Source organism: Meleagris gallopavo, chromosome 10 (assembly GCF_000146605.3).
Source record: "Meleagris gallopavo isolate NT-WF06-2002-E0010 breed Aviagen turkey brand Nicholas breeding stock chromosome 10, Turkey_5.1, whole genome shotgun sequence".
NCBI classification, from domain to species: Eukaryota; Metazoa; Chordata; class Aves; order Galliformes; family Phasianidae; genus Meleagris; species Meleagris gallopavo.
The window spans coordinates 23,288,118-23,310,102 of NC_015020.2; the positions used below are offsets into that span (position 1 = coordinate 23,288,118).

General features: G+C 36.7%; 1 protein-coding gene and 1 long non-coding RNA gene across 2 annotated transcripts; both read right to left on the reverse strand.

Moving 5' to 3' along the window:
• Positions 1–4,877: 4,877 nt before the first annotated feature.
• On the reverse strand, positions 4,878–14,217 carry LOC104912501 (epidermal growth factor receptor substrate 15-like). Its single transcript, XM_031554989.1, has 8 exons — positions 14,170–14,217; positions 12,714–12,779; positions 12,151–12,276; positions 11,631–11,690; positions 11,177–11,377; positions 9,535–9,680; positions 8,490–8,649; positions 4,878–4,967 (listed from the first exon to the last, which is right to left on the reverse strand). Exons 1-8 carry the CDS (start codon positions 14,215–14,217, stop codon positions 4,878–4,880), a joined length of 897 nt encoding a protein of 298 aa, XP_031410849.1.
• A 509-nt stretch (positions 14,218–14,726) lies between these two features.
• On the reverse strand, positions 14,727–21,965 carry LOC116216998. The gene is made up of 3 exons (XR_004160822.1): positions 21,876–21,965; positions 16,514–16,555; positions 14,727–14,770 (listed from the first exon to the last, which is right to left on the reverse strand). It is a non-coding gene; the product is annotated as an uncharacterized LOC116216998 (long non-coding RNA).
• Between the last annotated feature and the right edge of the window lie 20 nt (positions 21,966–21,985).

Sequence of the window (21,985 nt, forward strand, 5' to 3'; positions counted from 1 at the left end):
GTAGCCAAAGATAACAATAGCTTTAAGAAAGGAAAAAGCCACACAACCCAAAAGCGTTCGTATAAAAAGAGAATTTATCCCTAGACAGTGTATGCTATGTTTTCTCCTTTAACAGATGTAGAAAAGCAGTAGGGTAGGCTTTGCAATTTCAACAATAGCTTTTGTATACAAATATTTATGTTTATAAAGACTCTGCTATTAAAATGACTACATACATTGAAGATGAGAGTATTATCATTTTTCAAATGCTGACATTTCCCTAAGGTAATTCATTTAGAAAAGCTATCAAATGATATTACTCTTACGTATTAAAATTAAGCTAACTTCATATATTAATAGCAGCAGAATGGGCAATCAATCCAAAACTATTAATCTTATTGTTTACTCTTCTCTAATAAGAAATCAAGCACTAACACCCCCAAAGTAAAAAGGAGAATCTCCTCTGAGAAAGTTGACTTTATTCAGGCTAAGCAATGCTTGTTGACTGCTCAGCCATATACAATGGAAGATGGAAAAAATCAGATATCATGTCTTACAAATATTCATTCAGAAAAATTATCACTGTATATTATGTTCAATTATTGTTTACCTCAGCATCCAATTAACTTACTGACCATGCTTTAAGGAGAGGTTTACATGGAGGAAAATAGAAAGATGTGGAAAGAGGGACCTTCTTAGGTGTGAACCTTCATGTTTCAAAAAGCTTCCCAGTCCCCATTCATCAGAAAAAAAAAAAAACAATCATGAAAATTTTACACAGATCTATTGTTTCCTTCAAACCTAATACATTTCTCTAGCTCAACAAACCAGCATTTGCTGCAGTTGAATTTAGATATTTAAAGCATCACAAGACAGAGCTGAAACAAGTCCTGTTGACTTTTGCCTTTTATATATATATATATACATAATTTTCCATAAATAAGTGGTCTCAATCTCAAAACACTTCCACAGATCTAAACTGAAGGCAAGTTCAAAAATACCATCAAGCCCTCAGGTACTTATCAAACACAAGCATTCAGGCATATTATTCCTAATTGAAGATAAATGACAGAATAACTGACTAGATCAACAGATAGTTGTTTTGTTATTTTTCCAGCCTGGGTATGAAAACTGAGCAGGAAATAAAATGCAAGCAGGTACGTATGCCTTAATATATATCTTTCCCTAATTCCTGTCACTGATAGGCCTGAAGAGACCATCAGAAAAGAAACTCACTTCTATTTCAACAGAGGTCAGGTACCAAAATCTTGCAATCTGGACTACACTACGCAAGCAACAATATCCACCCACAGCCAGCTCACACCGGTCAGATCACAACACAAACAATGAATGGAAAAAACATCAAGTGAAAGAATTATTGTCAGGCTGAACAAGAAAGGCTTAGGCAGTAGTCTGAGACAAAGGAAAACAAGCTAAGTGTATATGGGCTGAACAATGCATCTACCCTCCCTGCTCCCCACCCTGAGTAAAGCATCTTTGCTTCAAATGAAAGTAATGCAGACCTACTTAATTTACTAATTCTTCTGAATGCCTCCATTTCTTTTACAGACTATCTGGTACACCCTGTATACCAGGGATATAACCAAACTGCATTATTAGATGACAGATTTCTTGCATCATACAGTCCCATAACATCTCCTGGAAACAAAAAACACCTGTGGTCTCAACAATAAGTTAACATTTGAAACCAACTCAAACTCCATTAGGTAAGCAATGCAATTTCCCTAGGTAACTTAATAGCAGCCAGGTCAGGAGGCCTTTTTGTTAAATAAATTAAAAATAATCATTGAAAACAAACAAACAACAAAAGAACAACCCAACACACCCACTTCATAATATACAAATCAAATAACATCAGTAAATCCAGCAGCTTTGCAATTTGTGAATGGAATATCACTTAAGAATGGGAACCAGCACACAGGGAACATTTGCAACAGCTGACAGCTGAGTAGACCCATGTCAGTAGAGCCATTTAAGCCATCTGTGAAACAATCCTGGCCTCACTTCTTGATGGCTAACAATCAAAACAACACTAGTTAAAAATGAAAAATAATAAATCGATCAGTTCTTTTCCAAAAAGTGATCGATGGCGGCTCACAGAAAGGAGCATCATTTAAACTCAGTTGCCAAACATTTCTTATTTCCACATACATGTGCAATTGTGGGAATTCCTAGTGTAGTAGTGCTTAATTTCGACACTGCTCGAAAAAAAAATATTAGAGTTTGCTCAGTTTTTCCCCCCCTTCAATCTCCCATGTTTCAGCAGTAACAACTCAGCTACTTCTAAACCAGATATTAGAAAAAAGCAGCTGGTTTACAGCTCTTACTGTTGATTTGCTAACGAGTTCTACATTTCTGGACTTTTAAACAAAGATTTGATGCAAGTACATGGCAATGAAAGGTTGCCCCTGGAAAAAAAACAGAGCATTTTGTTATTTCCTTACTTTTGAGAGACTAACTTACCTGCTCTAAAATTCTCCTAGCTTGACCTATGTTCAGGAAAATGCAGCCACTGATATCCAACATTCACAAAGGATGGCACCAAGTTAAGCTCAACTGTTCACACTTACAAAGCAATGTGGTACTGATAAAGTCTGAAGAAATCCCACTCATTTGTGGGCCACAGCTAGCTTTAATGCATAAAAAGAAAGCAGGGTTTGCTGGGTCAAGAAAAAGGCTCTATAGCTCAAAAAGAGAGTACTAAGAACATCTGGTTTAACCTCCCACTAGGCTGATGAAAAAAAAAAAGCAGAAATAACTTTCCAAAAATATAATGCAATGGAAATAGAATTTACAGGTCTTCTGAAAAAAACAGTACTGCTGTCAGGCTCAAAATGATGCAGACTCCATAATGTCCCTAGGCAAGTCATTTGCCCTACCAGAGGGGAATTAAACTTACTAACAGGCATTGTGCTTTTTATTTCTCATCTGATACTCAATCTCCATTTTCTCATCTTATGTTTTCATCAAATTAGATTAAAAAGCTCTTGGTTACCAGACGTTTTCCCACACAAACACATCACTTCCGCATTCTTTACTCAATCTTTCAACAAACAGCATTTTCACAACACAGTCATTTTCTTCATTATTTGAGGGAGTTCCTCTGGTTGTTTTCTTTGTTTATTTTAAATGCACATTTCAAAAATAGATTCAATTTCTACTAATGGCTCTCAGAAATGCAGTTCTCATTGATAAAACACAACTCATGGAGTAGAATTAGTACATACTAATTCTAATAATCATTAAACAATTTGTCTTGTTTAATAATGAATAAAATTATTTGGATGACATTTTAATATGGTAACTATAAAGATTGAAAGTATACTTAAGCAGTTATACCTGAAATGCAGACTTCCCAAGAGATGAGAAATGTCCTAAACTTATCACAAAGACTGATCTGCTGCCTCCTACTGCCACCTCTACTTTAGATGAGATACAGGAGAGCAATGTTTCCACTACCAAAATGACTCTTTTGCAGTAGCTAAACGATTGCTAAGTAATCAAAATTAATTTATTAGTAACACAATTCTATTCTGTGCCTGTAAATAACAAAGTAACTCTCCTCTTTCTTAAATTAAAAACATGCTAATAATTGCCCCTATAGGATCTCCATTGATCAGATATAACCCAAATAAATAATTTGCCACTGAAGAAGAAGCAGAAGCAATGACTTCCAAAGGCCATGGGGTTCCTTCATATATCACAGAGAAAAAGAGCAGAACACAACAAAATGGTGTGAATGTTAGGCTGCAAATACACTTGGTAGAACACAAACAAAAAACTCCACCTTTATCTAAAAATTCACGCTAGTGAATAATTTATTTCCTTCTAATAACAAATATACATAGTTGCAAATCAAATTTTAGGTTAATAAATGTGTAAGTCCAAAATTGGTATCAATAAAAGTTAAGAAAGAACAGAGGAAGCCATGGCAGGGACAAGTGAGAAGGCAGAGGAAGTAACAAGCAGTTAAAGTGCAAAAACATTTATCTATTTAGGAGATGGGCTGTGATTTGACACATTTCCAAATTAAAACATTCCTACAAGTGACATGGATAAGACACACTTTGTCATCATGACAAAGCACCTTAACCGACTGTTTCTGACAGAATGAACTTACAGTATATTTACAATAGTAGCAAAAGTCACTACAGAAGAATATCTGCTAAGTCTTGAGAGTATGACAAAGATTAGGCACTATATATGAACTTGATTTTCTCAGTGACTTGAAATCATCTTAGCCTAGAAATAATCAGCCTAGAAATAATTTTTGGAAACCAAGCATCTGTCTAGCTCTAATTTAAACTACTTTTTCAGTGCAAAAGTGAAATTCACCAAACAGAAGGCAAGTATGTCTATCTTTACCACCATAAAAATTCTAGCTGATTTATGTAAGTCCTTATGTAAACTGCCATCTTCTGACTCCCTTCCCTATATCCTCCTTGAGCCGTCTTGTCTCAGTTCCCAGCCTCCACTAGGAAAAAGTCCCTAGGATTTGCTCTAGAAATCAAAGGCATCTTATACTAATTTGTGTCCTGGCTCCCACATCCTAAAGATCTCCAGTATTCTCATCTCATAATAAAGATGAACAAAAGAGAATATTTGGATCCTAGGATGCTAGGAGATGCAGCTCTCTGAAACATGTGAAGAAGTGACCACGGACAGAATTTTTAGTCTTGCTGTTACTAAATGCAGTCTTCTGAGTCAATAAAGAATAGAAGAGTTAAACATCATCAGAATAAATTTATCAATTTGCTTACCATTGGTAACAGACTACATTACCTTCTGATTTTCTCTTATGCATTGGCTTTTTGGTTTATTTTTAAGGGGGGGAAAAAAAAAGCAAAAAGTAAAATAACCAAACATTCCTCCTTCACCTACCTCTGCAGGTCTACTATTTCATTGTTCAATGTATCAAGCTCTTTAATTGCAGAAAAATCTGCTACAGAATTCAGTCCTTGAACATTCTGAAAGAAAGAAAAAGTTTATGCAGTCTGACATCTATGTTCACTTTACAAGTGATATACAAACGTAACAATTCTTTCATTTAGTTTAAAAAAAAAAAAAAAAGCAAAAAACCCAGCCAGCTGCTCTATTGACAGAATACACCATATGCCCTATGGATCTGGTAATACAGAACAAGTTTGTCTCCTGGAAATTCTTGAAGGCATATTTTCCACAAAAAGTACACCTAATCATACAATAAGAGTCTAGTTCTAAAATTAAATTTATCTTATGGTTAATGTTTAGCTGGTTTCCTATCTCTCATTTAAAACTGGTTTGGTTAATTTACTTGTGATATATGTATTTCTGCACCTTGGTGATCCTCCTGATGCAAAGTAAAAATGCTTTGTTTGCAATGCTTTAAGCTGTATCTAGCTGGGTTAATACAAATCCCAGAGTACTGACTGAAACTCTGAGAATACATGATTATAGGTAATTAATGCCCATCAGTTCTTGCTTCCTTAACAACTTCATAATGAGAAAACAACTATAACACAAATTATGCATACGTTTATGAATTTACATAAATGACTGGGGCACAAGTTTTAAATACACAAATTAACAAATACTGTAATTGTTCTATTATGCCTGAACAAAACACACACAGATTTAGGAAGCCATAAATATAGTAACTACATTCTAGAACACATATAATCCTTCTAGCTTTGAATAAAGTTATCTGGGACAAAAAACAAGTTCAGAGGGCAACATAAACATTCAGCTGGTGATATTTCAAAAACAACACATTCAAATCTCTAAATTCTGCAGAGGAAGATTTATCTTTCTCTGAAGATAAATCAAGACGCTACTAACTACTTGTTTATTCATATGTATATGAATACTGGGGAAAAAAGTAAGAAATCTTTAGTCAATCAAAGACCTAACCAGTAAATCTGAGCACACAGTGGCAGAGAATATTATTCAGCACAATTATGGATTATTCATACATATTTTTATTGGAGCAAATGACACAAATTGAGAATAAGAAACTATACAGTTATCCTTAAACTGGTTAGTGTACACTTTCTCAAACTGGCCAAATAGTTACAAAGTTCAATCCTACTCTCAAGAATTACACTGGAGTTTTGTCGAGTTGCTCACAGTGTTCTAATGAGGATATCCTTCCTTATTCTGTAAGGAAGGAAGGAAAATAGGGTGGTATGAGCCACAAGTGCAAATTCTTTCTGGGCTTTGTTTTCTAATGGTAACTCCAGCATCAAATTTGAACAAGATGTAGCACCATCGTATTTTCAGTTCTTTAGGAGAACTTTGGGGAGAGACTCGGTCCAGAAAGGCCATTTTTAGCTTTATTGTACAAGTTCAGAAGAGACAGAAGTTGGAATTATTTGCTGCCACTTAACACACAACACCACACATGCAAGCAACACTTCAACCTTTTAAACTGAAAATATTAATAAAAGTTAATTTCAGTCACAATTCCATAATGGAATTTGAATGCAAATGTAAGTTTTACTGCCAGTAATGCAAGAGCTGGTTTTGTAACTACAAACAGCTTTAGGTAAAGGAACACAGCAACAAATACTAGACTACTACTGCTCTTTCCCATTTATGAGATCTGCATTCAAACCTCAGAAATAAGAAATTATACTACTGTGGTAATGAAATTCTGCAAGGACACCAAACATTAGGAAACAGCAATACACATGCATGTGATTTCTGAACACCTACCAAGAAGGACTGCAAGTTAACTTTCTATACTTCAAAAATACAATGGATTCCCATTATGGTTACTGATATTTTTGCTACTACCCTTATACTGGTAAACCAGGAGAGGAAGCCTCCCTGTTTTTACTAATTAAGCCACATCACTTCAAGAAATCCAGAAAAAGGCCTATTTCTGCCCACCACTCTTACTTATCTTTTTGTTCAGTTCTTGAGAATGAAGTTCTTCCATATCCACTAAGAAGACAGCATCTTCTTTGGAAAATCTCAAAATGAACTAAGCCTTTAGCTCATCAAGTAAAATGAGTTCTGGGTAAGGATTTAGACAGCTAACTAAAAAATATCTCTTAACTTCTTTCATAATATTCTTACTCTTATCTTTTAGCAATGCAAAATCACTGCAAAATTCAACCGATGTCTTTAAGAGTTCTGTGAAGACAACGTACACAGAATAGCAGTAAACAATGTTGATTTCATCTAAAGTGTTCTGACCACTACATTTTCTGAAAGATAATCAGTAATTACATGGATATCAGTCCTAATGGATACTGTCATCTGCTAGACTGGGCTACAACTGCCATCACTTCCCCAACAATTTGAAAAGGATAATACAAAGCACTTTCTTTTGTAAACTTAAGCAGTACACATAGCCAACTTGTAACAACCACAGAGATCTACCCCAGAAACCATTTTCTGCACAAGAGCGGATTATGTACACTGTGTTCAGATTTGCAAAGCACCTTGGGATTCTTCCAGGTGAACAACACTGGAAACCAGTAATAATTTGAGACTGCAACAAGTTGTGATGCTTCAGAAAGTGCTGCACTATTTCAGTAGTTACTTAAGAGTCTTAGAAGGATGCTCATTATCAAACCAACAGACAGTAAATATTAGAAAAGCAAAGATTCTCTAACCTTGAGAAAGCAGAGTTAACAAACTGACAGAATAATAAGGATGAAAAGCAGAGTGGTGCAGAATGGAAAAAACAGTCCAAACTAGAAAAGAGACATAGAAAGGAAAGCAAACATACAAAAAAGATTAGTAGGGTTGCAAATAAAGCAATTACTTTTTAAAAATAGAATGTAAAAAAGAAATAAGATTCCAGTTACAGAAACTCAAAAGTAGTGCCAAATTTTGAGTTTCTGATTTTTCAGTTGCTGACTTTTCATTCTGTTCAAGAAAGTGTAGGATCAGCTTTGCACAACCAAGAAAAGGTAACCAACATAAGACTTTACAATGCGTAAAACAAGTAAGAATTTGCCACGACTTTTGCCGTTCTGATAAACATAACTTGAACTGTTGAGGTTTAGTTTACTGCTGGATTAAGACAGATGGCAATTAACAGGCTATCAAGACATTTAAACTATCTGTGAAGAATAAAACGGTGGACGTTTACTTTTTGAACTTTAAATACATAAACTTTATTTAATTCACATTATTTTGAGAGTTATTGAAAAAAAGAAACGTGAAAGATAATTGAAAAGCACACTAGGACAAAAACATAGAACCTGTGCATAGAACCTTACTTCCGATGCAAACTAAGATTTCTTTAGACAGGAAAAAGATTATTCTTTTAAAATAGAAAATAATGCTTTCTCAACATAAGATTTCTCTGCTTGGTTGGCAAGTGTAATAAATGACAGCTTCATTTCAAAACATGAATGGAGTAGTGTTTTGTCACTTCTTTGTAATTAATACTTGTTTTCTTCCTGATATTATGATAACCTTGAGGTCTGCCAGTACTTGAAGTGCCTCCTGTGCAGTCTTTGAAATTCATACCAAGCATGCAAACCCATCCTTACCTTCTGCAATGTGACACTCCTGTCTGAAGGTGGAATCATCTCTGGAGTCAGAGCTTGAGGTGGATCAATGCCCTTTGTTAATTTCTGATTAATTAAGTAGAAAGCCAAAGCAAACTGTTCCTTGGAAAGCTTCCCACAGTCCTTTGTGTCACACAGAGCCCTACACAGAGATGCACATGAAATAAATCAAATCTTCATTTCCACAAGTAATACTTTATTTCACTTAGAATTGTGAAAACAACTACTGTGTGTCTCCTCTATTAAAAATAATGCAATACACAACAAATCATGGTAATAAATACAGAAAAAAACACAACCACTTCCTCCTTTTGTGTAAAATTCCAATGCTCTGTTAGAGTAATTGCTAATCTGGTAAAAGGCAGAACTAGGCCTACAAATTGCAACATCTGAATACCTATAGCTGAATTTACCTGCTAAACTAAAGAACATTCCATAGGTAACACCAGTTTACCTCATTTTCCTAGATTTCCTAAATTATATTAACCATACTTTGAAAAAAACAATGTTTCTTTTTCTATCAGAGTGCCATGCACTAGCTTACAGTGGAGAAAAATTTAGAAAAAATACCACCATACAGTAGGTGTCACTACAGGCTATAATATACAGGCTATAATGAAAGACAAACGATTCACAGAATTAGATGGGTCCTGAGTCTTGAATGCTAAGAATTTCATACAGATCATTCCCAAAAGGACAGTATCAGTGTTCAAATACACAGCAACATTACGGTGCTTTATATGGAGGCACTCAGCCAAATGCAATATTTGTCTGTAGCCATTTCTTCAGGCTCTTTACCTCCTCTGGCTAGGAAATAGCTCATGGCATTAACCAATTTTCGCCCTATTTCTATCCAAAAGTAGAAGCAAATTAAGTTACCACTGCTAATACAGAAGCCCTGCTATTGTATATGAAAATAGCTCTCATTTTCTATAAATGTCAACATAGCACTATTCATGAAAAGAGCTAGGAAAGATCAAGAGCCGTGCCATCGCCTAAACAGCTGTCAAGGGAAAATAATCCCTACCAGATATGTGCAAGCAGAGCAGAAGGCAGTCCTGTCTTCAAGAATAGTTCTCTGGCTTCCACACCTGACACAAATCCATCCATGTCCTTGTCAGTTTTCACAAAGATCTCATCATACTTAATTTTGTCTGCAGGCGATACAACCCACTGAAGGGAAGGGAGGGGGAGTTGTAGAGAGGAAAACAAAACCCACAATACCAAGATAAAGACAGTTCTGTTTTTGGTTATATACTTTCAGAATTACATAATTCAAGGTCTACAGCACACATTTTAAATTTATGAATCACTTTTATCATCCAAAATAGACATGTATAGGCATCTGCAAGACACTCCAAAAGCAGGAACATTGGTATCAGTGAAGGACCACAGTTGTTTGATACTGCTCTACTTCTTTGCCTATGCAATAGAAATATTCCCTGGAGCCCAGATCTCCTCCTAGCATGGGGTTTTGCACTCACCACTGTACTCATAGGCTCCATCAACTTCATTCTTCTTTACGCAGCTGGAGAGCTTTGCTGGGTCAAGCTCAGAATTAACAGCTGGGACATTCTAAATTGTAGGTCTGAAGTTCTTACCAAGGTAAAGATAGGAGTTACAGCCACATTTCTTACTTCAGCAATTTTTCCAATACTATACTAATTACTATAAGATGGGGGGAGGATGAGTGAAAATTGCTTCAGCTTCTGCATAAATGTATGCCTGTGGATACTAATTTAAGTGTACAAGGACACTTAACATACAAATCCCAAATGGTGCTGTATAAAAAAAAAAACCACACACCAAGACACTCATCCAGAATGCACTGCTTTGGAACACATACACTACCCAGGCTTAAGTCAGTCAAGTAAGCTGTCAGATTAAAGTCTGGGAACCAGGAGACCTAAAGTGCCAATCTTCTGTTGATTACTCAAATACAGGTACCCAAATATCCAAGCAGCATCTTATGCATTAAAGTACTTCAGCTCTCAACTCTTTCTCGACATTTGCCTTCAAATATAACCAGTAAGTTATAATGCATTTGAAAAGACACATTCCCAAATTCTGGATTCTAAAATGATCAGAATTCAATAAGATGCTTTTCTGTTGGAGTTAAGTTTCTCAGTAACTACATTTAGAACAAGCACCAGATCTCACATATTTCAGTGGATGTGCTAGACTTTCTGTCTTCTTTCTTTCCATAGCTTGCACTGATCTACTGTTTTCATTAATGTCTTCTTCAAACTGCTTGCATGCACAACATGTAAGTACATACACAATCCTATCACAATTTGTCTTAAAAACTGCCCATATTCAAATCAGTATTCAGTCAGAACAAACATTCTGCCTACGTATACTTGGATTAAACTGTTTTCTAAGTATTCTAAGGTTGAGCTAGATGCTTTGAAACAATTTATTAAAAATATCTTCAAAATCTTCACTAAATAATATGCTTTTATCCAACTGTTTATATTTGAAGATATCTGAAGAAATTATGTATTATCTTTCCTCTTAATCTGGTCTTCCCATCACCCTTCTCAATTTTATGATTAATATGGGAAGGAGAAGGAAATAAAAAATGTTTATCAAGACTCTTCACATAGGCAGACACCAAAGAACAACATTAAGAACAAATCTTTTGACCCCAATTTCCTTCAGAATTATACCTGTGTTAATGGTGTTTTGGCAGCTAAAATGCCTACAGGTGGCAGGGACTGATGAGAATCTTTGGAAGATGCTGAAGAAGGAATTAACGGCATTGCTCCTGGAACACTAACAGGTTTTCTCTTGGATAGTGGCACCAAAGCTGCAGGCAAGGACATTGGCACTGGTTCCTTCTCCAAAGCACAGTACACCAAGAACATGGCCTGACACAAAGAAACAAACACGTGAATGAGGAGAGGAGGAGGAGAAAGAATTAGTTAAGAAATAACTTTGTAGCATGTTTTCACAATATTTCATTTAGCCCAGAAGGAAAATTACTTTGTGTAATGATATATTCAATAAATTGATGCTAATTAAAGTCTTTGAAACTGCACAGTCAGAATCTAACACACAATTCACCCATTTTGAGCTTCTGTCATTCAATTTTCACAATTCTGAGGCATACAGGATACTTACAACTGCAAATTCATCGCGATCCAACATTCCATCTCGGTCAATATCACTCAATTCCCACACCTACCAATAAAAAGAAGAATATAGGGATATTTGCCTAAACTGTAGCGTTTGCCTTTTTATATCATTACAAAACAAATGTGAGAACAGTCTCCTCCCACTGTATCTAAAGTCCTATTAATCTAACAGCAGTTTTCAGTAAGTGATACACATTCATACAGACCATGCAAAGGAAGAGTCTGAAATTGGAGTGCTAATTGAACCCCGTCCGAAACAAAGTGTTAAAGCATACACAAAACTGACACGTTATAATTAAAGGTAATCTATCAAAATATCAATGAAAAATTTTACAGTTTAACAATTGTATGTGTGGTCACTCCATATGGCAATATTTAGTAATTAGGCTTATTACTATAAACACAGGATTTGAGAAACAGATAAAGATGAGTGGAGCATAGTTATTATCTGTGAACTAACAATTAATTGAAAAAAAATAATAATAATAATAGGAAGCTATTCTTACTCGTCCTAAGATATCCACTGGCAGTTTTGAGTTGAGGAGTACAGGTTTCACTTTATCTCCTGACAGTAGTCCATTAACAGGATTTAGGCTGTCAAAAATAGCATCATACTTGGCTTTGTCTTCCAGCTGCAGGAACAGAAGAAAAATATTATTTATGGAAACAGTCACACTTGCACTCTACAAAGCACTTTCAAAAATACTGACTGACTTTTGTCAAAGCTACAGTGAGAAAAGCATACATGGAAGTTCCTGATTTCAGGAACAGAAATTACATCCCCCCCCCCTTTTTTTCTTTTTAAAGGCAGAAATTTGTACAAAATCCACTGAGATTTAGTCCTCATTTATTTTCATGTCATCAAGTGACTATTCTCAATAAATCAAGTTTCTTCCCAAGATTTCCCAAGCAGTTTCACACCTCCCCCAGATCCACACAAATCAGATCTACAAGCCAAATTACAGATTTAACAGGAATGTCAATTTATCATATTTAATGAACTATAGCTATCAGTACCATATTTTTCTCAGATTTGTGCACATCACTGTTCTATGTATATTTTATTTACCTTAACAGCCCATGGTATATCACTTGATGCTGTTCCACTGAGCAGCAAAGGACTACTAGTATCAGTCTAATGAAAACAAAAAAAGAGAAAGAACTCACTTAAAAAAAAGAAAAAAAAAAGAGGTCTGACCTTTCAAAACTACCCCCTTATTTGAGAAGTTATTGCTTCTCAAAGCATTTTAGTCATGCATACTTTAGCGAGGGAGATAAAGATTTACAGTAAGAAATTAAAAACCTTTCTTCCATTAAGGACAGCACTAATAGAACAAGTGCCATAAATATTCCAAATTTACACAATTTTACTTTTATAACCCCAGTAGAACATGCAGCACCTTATTCTAACTCCAGATTCTCTTGTTTTCCCCTCCCTGCAACATCTTTTTCAGAAATATTTGGTATTTGTAACAAATCCTCCTAGTTGTTAGCTCAAAGCTTCTTATTAATAAGAAGTTGGTATGTGTATTAAAAATAAAATCTTACAAATCTTGGTGGAGGAACAGGCAAATTGAGACTACTCAGGGAAACATCCAATCCATTCTGTGCACACGCTACAAGTCGTAAAGCTACAAAAAACTCCTACAGGAAAAATAAAATTGTAACAGTTTTATTACATGAAAATATGCAAGAGCAAGAATTAAGAAGTTTTCTAGTACTGTTATACATACAATGGTCACAAACAGCTTGGAAGGGTAGGAGTTGCAAAATGACAGAAAGCAACAGTCAAAAAAAACACTGAATTCTTCCAGCGAGGTAAAACTTGCTATTACTAGCTCCATGCATTTAGAAGCTTCCTTGCTAGTATAACTAGCTCTCTGCACTCAGTTCTTCTATGACAGAGAAGTAAGAACCTGAAGCAGCAAGTACAGCTGTTTATCTTGAAGGAACTGAGTTAACCCAAAGGTGGCAGTTGACAGTGGAGGAGAGAAGAAATGTACAGCATACACAAGAGATGAACCAAACTGGAAGGCTGATGAAAGATTTGTTTCATAGATGCTACAAGCATCTTTTCCTAATGTGGACTAAAGCAACCAACTCTCTGCAGGCCATTATTTAACTAACTATACTTCAAAGCATCAAACAGCAGTATCACATCAGAGCTTGTCAGCAGCTCATGCTACATGCACCACTGATGTACACCTGACTGACACAGACATACTGCTCACAGCTGCAGCTTAAAAAGAACAAATCCAAACACAATGCACACACATGAAATCCAGCAAAATTAGATAAATAGGGATTTTGAAGATTTTATAGCATTTTAATTTTTGCATTTTTCCCCTCAAGATTAAGAGGAAAAATTACCTTAATAGTAAGTACAGTACATTAGACCTTAAATTATTCCCCTGTTGTATTGCACACATACACAGCAGCTCATTTTATGACTTGAAGAGAAACAGATGAGGTAGCTGAAGGGTACTTCACTTAATGTAGCTTACACTGAAATGGGGAGTACATACCGGAAAAAAAATCTTATGAGAAGAATTGCCTTCCTGAACCAGAAACATTAATACTCATCTCATTGCAAGGTTTGCTAGCAGTTAGAGTAACCTCATTCATCATACAATCATACCTGTTTGTTCAAGATTCCTTTGCTATCAGTATCAGCTAAGTCCCAAATCTAAAACATAAAAACAATGGTCAAAGGTATTCCAAAACACTAAGAGGAAGCTGGCAAGTTCTCACTCACTTTAAAAACAATTTAATTATTGGATGGAAGTTCAGTTCTTAACTTTTGTTATAGCAATTATTTGTGGTGACAAATTTAAATGCTGTTTTAATTTCCATCACGGGTAACATATACAGTAAAATAAGCACAGGTACTGAAGTTCGAAACTATTAAATAGCACTACTGAAAACACACTAGGAAAGATCATGTATCCCGCCACACCTTTCCGAGTATTTTAATTTACAGGGGACACTAACTGAAGCAAGGGACCACAGGATAACTAAATACTTGTCGTTAAATACCTTTCCAAGTACCAAGTCTGTCAATCCAGATTTCTTCAAGAAAACAGCTGCATCAGAAGCTAACACTCTTCCAGTATTGGCAGAATCAACCTGCAGGTAGAAGAAAAGAAGCCAACTCGCTTGACAAACCAGCTTTCAAATTGATGGAGACTCACTACAGAAGCTCTCAAAAAGCTAGCAAAGAATGCTCAGGTTAACATAGCCACTGGGAGAATCTCTTTCAGCAAAGGCAGAGTAACACAGTATCAGCTGTGTTTATTTTTAATTTCACAGTACATACTGCGTAAAATGAATGACTAAGTTTATGACAGAACTGGAGGAGGTACTAAGCATCAGTGCTATTTCAGGTGATGAATTTATTCTTCTTTGGTACAGAAAGCTCTTAAGTGCTTCTAGTATGAAAGAAACAAGACATGCTCTACTAATACTATAAGACAAAGGGAAATATCTTTCTAACACTGCTATTTTGAAAGCTGACATCTCCTTATACAAAGGAGGAGAAGGAAAAAGTTATTATGTGCATCTGAAAGTGTTTAGACAGTACATTCCAAAGTTAAGTAACTTAGTACAAATGCTTGCAGAAAAAGCATTTGGCTGAGCAAGTCAGAAGACTCAATTCCGTAGAAAACAAATCCACTGACACAACACAGCTAACAGTAACATCAGGTTCAAGGAATCCCAGTGGCTGTATCCTGCTAAGACTGCCAGACGATGCTCCAATGTCACTAGGCTGTATAAGCCAATGGACGCAAGATGCTAAGTGACTTCAGAAGCTGGATCGTACTTGGCCTGTAACTCCCTTTCTTCATCCAACTTTTTGTTTCATACTTCAGTGATTAAGCAATTGCAACCATGAAGAGCAGACAGACAGGTGTGTGGCAAAAATTATCCAAGTCAGTGATACAGCCATATGTATGGAGCTAGAAAATCTAACATGGAGAAAAGCGAGTTCCTTGTCTTTTCTTGTGACCCTCTAGTGATAAAACAACACGGTATTCTCTAAAGGGCTTGTATTCCTAGAGAGAGAGAGATAGCAAGTTTGCTCATCAGACTGAAAGACAGTTTTGTCAGGGTGATACTACCTCTTTCAATTCTCATAAGCCATCCTAACTATGACCAAGGTAAACTCCCTTTTGTTGTTCAGCAATTTCAAAACCAAAATGCAATGCCCTTTTGTGGAGAAAGGTCCTTCTTAGGAGGCGAGTGCTCAACTTTTTGAGGCATAAGTTGATAAATGGTTTTGTACACCTTTTTCTTTAAACCTGTTTTTATGAAAACAAACCTTTTTTTTTTCCCTTTCTGGATCTAAATATAAAAGACAAGTGATAAATAAAATTCCAAAGTCAAAAGATTTATTATCTACTGAGTGAAGCTGCAAGAACTACACACATGCTTTTGGCATTCAGATGCCTTTCACTCCTCACAGCACCGGAAAGAACCTTAAGGCACTAAGAGAGATGCAAGTCTTACATAAACCTAACTGGTCTACAAACACAACAAAGTCAGTTTCACTTGTAAGTGGAAAACAACCCACCACATCAGCACAGTATTTGGCAGGGGTTTATTCCAGTCCAACTGCTAACAGTCTTATTGTAAATTGATGTATGTTTTGTTGAATTTGCTAGCAAACTGCCATATATAAATCATCTCACACCTTCTTTTGTACTGATATAGCTCAGACAAGGGTTAGTTACTAGAGAAATATATTGTAAGTCAGCAATGTTTTTCTTGAACTTCAAACATTTACACTCTGCTGGCCATGCTGAAGTCTACAGCAAAGGAATATTCTTTTAAGTAAAAGGAAGTTTCTTTTCTCAGCAAGAACATACGTACCTGTCGATAGAACTTCTCATACACAGGATTTGCACTTGACAGCTATAAAGAAAAAAAAAAGGAAAAAAAAAGATATTCAATTAACCATAAAAATCTGCATTTCAGCTCCCTTCTCCCTGGATGACTAGAGCTAGAAACACTTTTTTCTGGTCTTCATAAAGCATTATGCAGTTATATAAGTCCATTTATTTTGCGAAATGATGAGGACTGTTATACCGTAACTTGTAGAAGACTTGCTCCTTGTTTTGAAGTCACTGACACTAATCACTATCAGGTTACTCTCAGACAGGTCACCAGAATAGGCAGCATGAAACAAATTCGTATGCAAGACCCAATACAAGCCAAGAAGCCTGCAATGATACAGTCTAATAAGTGCTCGCTAATGAATACAAAGCAAGATAGCTGGATTTCATTATCCACTAAACCATCATTTAGAATTCAGTGCCTTAAGCAAGTAGTCTGCAAGGTTTTCAGATATCTAAGTAAGTTGTGGACTCATAACTAAATTCACAGCAACAATTATTAAAAAAAAAAGGGGGGGGAGATATTTTAACCTGTATCATTGCCAAAGATCACTTCTGCCTTGCTTTCACTACCACCTACCATACATTTAGAGCTCACCTAAACTCAAGCAAGGATTTAACAGCATCTAAACCTACAATTATTGCACTCTGACTTTGCTTTGGTACGTGGAAACTTCTTGTTTCAGCCACTACCTAAGCAGCCACTTACATAGCCCTTAGCATTGCCTGACAAAATACATTCACATTTTGCCAGACCTGACTACCACAGCACCAATACGACGCTTTCCAGCACTTTCCAGCATGCCCCAAAGCATATTATACTTTCTCAATTAATTGTCAAGTGTTGCACTTATCAATTCACGTACAATTTTAACAGCATTTAAGAGGGACTGTTCCCAAAACATTCAAATATTTTACTAAGTTCATTAATTCATCATAATGCACCAGTATAGACAAAATTCCATTAAAGCCAGGAGCAAAATACTGGAACAAAGTTGAGCAGTGTGTGCTCTAGAACTAAAAGCCCACATCATCCCTCTTGCCCAATATCACTCTTTGTTCAGCCAAATGTTTCATTATTACAGCCAAACCTATCCTTGTCACTCCTGGACAGGAAATATCATGTTGGAGTCCTGCAAGGAAAACACTGAGTGCAAAACAATCTTTTCATTCAGCACTTGGAGCACAAGCCAGTCATTCTTATTTGTTTCAGCAGTGTTTCCAATGTTCACTTTAACATCAGTATCACTGCAACAACTGGAATTTCCTGTGACACCAAACAGAATAATAGTAATAAAAAATTCCAACTATTTTTACTAGTAACTGACTTTTCCTGCAAAGTACCCCACATTAAAAGGTATTAATATTGTCAGGAATGTTCTCTATCTGCAAGAAGAAAAACACTGCTCTGCTTCCAAAGGTGTTGCTGTAGAATTTACCTGTGAGCACTCTTTTTATGGGATTTGTAATATGCAATTATAGAGCATAACATCAACTTGTTCACAATGCAAAAAGGAAGAAGGGAGAAAAGGTCAGATTCCACTGCATGCAAAAATAAAAATATGTTATTATGTTTGCATTTAAAAGTTTATCACTTCACAAGAGTAATGTCTGTTCTAGTAATTATCACCTTTGTTACAAAACCTTTGAACTTTAGGATACTAACCCAGGAAATAAAAAAAACTACCTTCAGGGACACCAGTCTTTTTCATTTTCTAGTGGCACTCAAGCCTTTACACCCATGTTTCCACCCCTCTGTCATGTTTCTACTTAGATCTAACGTCCACAACCTTCCTTTGCTCACAGAAGTAAAAAAGCCCTGACTGGGGGGCTATCTGCAGAGGGGAAAAAACCCACAAAAACAAAGCATCCCTCCAAACCAAATGAGATAGGAAGTAAGATAGAAGGTGAGCTGTTTTATCTCAATTAAAAACCAAAATACTGTATTCTATCATGATGCCAAGCTTTAGGATTTGTTTTAACAGTTTCCATGTCAAATGACATCATCTGGTAGTAAATATCCTGCATGCAGCCATCCTCTTGCTCTTTCCTGGGTCTCAAGATGACTCAGGATAGAAAAGAACCTTTCAGACACAGCAAGAATCTCAGCTCCCCATTTCAGAGAAGTTAAAAAGGGAAGGAAGAATAAAGTACAAGCAGTTCTTCTTCCACTATTAGAAGCAGTAGCCTTCTAAAGGTTGAGGAGAGTATGAAATTAGTCCATAAAAGACAAATGTAACACCAAGGGACAACTACAACACCTGGAATCCCTATAGCAGTGCATAGTTTGGGCACAGTACTAACAGAGTTACAAGCAAACAACAGCAGCAAAACCACACAGCCAAAAAGCAGTCAAGTTTAAGGCAAGCTGTGTTTAATGTGATGTCCCTTCCAAACAATAATAAACTCACCTTTTCTCCCACTGCCTTTCTTTCTTATTTGAAACACGTAACGGTAAAGCTTTCTATCACTTTCTATGCTAAGAACAACTCAACATCAGCTTGAAGCTGACATGCCTCATTATAGAAAATATTCGTGCTCAAACAACGCATCCGTTAAAAGAAGTATCTGGATTTACTCTTTGTGTGTTCTTCCCCACTATAAAATTCCTCCATCTAAGTATCATTTATTACTACACTGACATCAACACTAATAGAGTCTCACATACAGAGGGAACTACACAGTCACTCTGTTCCAGCACATGCAACACAAGACCAAAATGACAATTACTGCTGCACATACTGCTTGTTCACATTGTTTACACCCATTCTTTTGGAATTTTGTCTTACTGAGGCCTAGATAGCTCTTCCACATTCATCTGAACACACATCATTATATACTCCAAACTGTTAAACAAGAGCAGACATTCTCTAGACATTTTTTGCTCATACTTTAAGTAGTCCATTGTATTTTGGAATCACACTGTTTTTTTCACAGTTATGATGTTGTTAAAAGAAGTTACTGAATGAAAGCTTCTTTCAGATTAAAAGGTTTTCCCTCTCTAACAACACAGGTGAAATTATGAAAATATTTGCTATAAATTATATGCATCTACAGCCATGCACTTGAAGAGTCAGAGCTTTCATTCCCCTTAGGCAGCTGAAGCATGCACAGAAGCTGCCATCTTCCTTCTGCACAGACATCTGTCACTGCATAATTAAATACTGTTCAATGTTATTCTCAAATCACTCCAGGAAACCTCAACCATCTTCTAATCAGTACTGAATAAAGTCTGTAAGACACAAAGAAGCAGCTCCACTGCTATTAACATGGTCAATCTCAACCAAAAAATTAAGTCCTATCTGCTTTACCAGCTGAAACACACATTCATGCACACACACTAAGATTTCCTGATCTTTCAGAGAGGGCAGAAAGCAGAAAAACAGATTTCTCAGGTCTATAAAATATGTATATATATTTAAAAATAAAGATCAGTTTGTGATTCCTAACAAAAATCTGGAGTTCACCAGATACCTGGAGAGAAAAAGAATTAAGTCACTGGAGAGCTTTGCTTTTTGGCTCTATTATAACATATCTATTACTACAAAACCAGTCCTTCACACTCTTGTGTATTTATATCCTATCTACTCCAATAACTGGATAGGAACCTAGCAGGTATCTAACTTAGCCTTATTGTAGTATTCAGTGTGTCTTTTGGACAACACCACATGGAATTCCAGACACCCATGACACAATACGAGGCAAACAAGAAGTTATCTTCCCATTCTCCCTGAATACTTCCATGCAGACCCACCTCAATTCCTGCAAACTTTCAATCATGCAGTTTGTCATGCTGAACCACAGCTTTAATTCTCAAAAGCAACAGAGCTTTTTGAATGTCTGTATTACACCAGCCTTCAACATTCAGCATTCAACATACCTACCTTCCGCACTCCTGATATGCATTTTGTGCTTTTTCTATTTGCTTTTCCCTCTTTAAATTAAACAAGATAAGTAGCCATAGTTGGAAGGTCGAAAATGAAACTCTTCTCCTTGGCTATAGCTTGAGTTCTCCAGCAACAGATGACACTGCTAGATACCAACACTTCCTCCTCACTGGTACTGCTATCTTGTTTCCACGTTAAAGATACCTCAGATTATTACCAAAAACTGGGGGTAAGAGGAAGACATAATCATACTCATTTTGTAACACTCTTTAAGTATAGTCAATGTAGTTAATTTCATTACAGCGACACAGGTTTGAAATGTCTTTAGTTATCAAAGTTCTATGTTACTTAAGCAGAACCTTAATATTCAAATAAAGGATGTTGGCCTTCTCAGACACCACAGGTGCAAAGCCATCTGAAAATACCCCAGTCTGATTTTGGAAACCCCCAACTTCCTACTTGTGTTAAATCAGCCAAACCCACGTGGAAAGGGGGAAAGAAAATCTGAGACAACTGTGAGCTTAACTGCAGGTCAAGCATGACTGCTTCTGACTCTGCATGAGGTCTACAGCAGCGAAGGACCAGCCTGCATACTTCTCCTGCTGGTGTAAGTAATTGATCTCACTGCAGGTGGTAGCTATATCCACCCTCCCCATACTCATTTTCACTTCCTCATACTACATCTAAACACATTCAGAAACATTTATGGTTTGTTAGGATTTTTCATAACTGTAGAATGCCAAGAATTTAGTAAGAAATTACCTTCAGGTTTGTTTGACTTTCTGAAATTATTCCTATTCAACTCACCCCCCTCCCACTCGCCCCAAAAAAGAAACCCTCACATCAATGATCAACAACAACAGAAAACGCTTCCTCAATCTAACCACTGATGCAAGCTGCAGTCACAATGGTTTTAAGGATAGCGGCAATTTTTCTGCCTCTGTCAACATTAACACATTTCTATTTAGTTCCTCTTCCACGTGACCAAAAAAGTCAATAAATTCTACAATTACACAGCCTGTAAGCAATCATGTTTTACTGCAGAATGCTGTACAGCAGACACTCCTTCCCTCTCCCCACATAACGAGCCAGAACAGCCCGTGCCCATACAGCAGCCCACGGAATCAGCTACTGCTGTGTGCAAACTTTTTTCCCTCTGCAGCAAGGGGATGTTTCAAACTTGAAATGACTGATGATTTCCTCAAAAGCCAGCTCCACTGGGGAATAATTGCAAACGGAGCAGCCTTGCTCAGAACTTTGCAGTTGCCTCACGCGTGCTTTGGTGAGTCACGCTTATTCAGTAGCTTGTTTGTCGTTAAAATAAACGCGGCTACCGATGGTGGGATCGAAGCACCGCAGCAATCAACGGAGGCCCGCCAGGTCGGAATGAAAGCGTCCCCGTCCCCGTCCCCGTCCCTGCTGCACGAACCAGCCCCGCCAGCAGTTTATTACCTATCGACCCTTTAAGGAATGAGAGCCAGTACGCCAAAGCGTCCCCACGGCACGCAGGTAGCCGAAAACGAGGTGACACGCCTTCCCACCGGTCCCTCGGTTGCTAAAGC

What these genes read in the sequence shown, in the direction of transcription:
- LOC104912501 (XM_031554989.1), bottom strand. Translation starts at nt 14,217, where the DNA reads ATGTTTCTGGTTCAGGAAGGCAATTCTTCTCATAAGATTTTTTTTCCG. An exon ending in ATCGCGATGAATTTGCAGTT is followed by an intron (nt 11,378 to 11,630) that starts GTAAGTATCCTG and finishes TCTTTGTGTCAG; the next exon opens with GCCATGTTCTTGGTGTACTG. An exon ending in GGAGTGTCACATTGCAGAAG is followed by an intron (nt 4,968 to 8,489) that starts GTAAGGATGGGT and finishes TCTTTCTTTCAG; the next exon opens with AATGTTCAAGGACTGAATTC.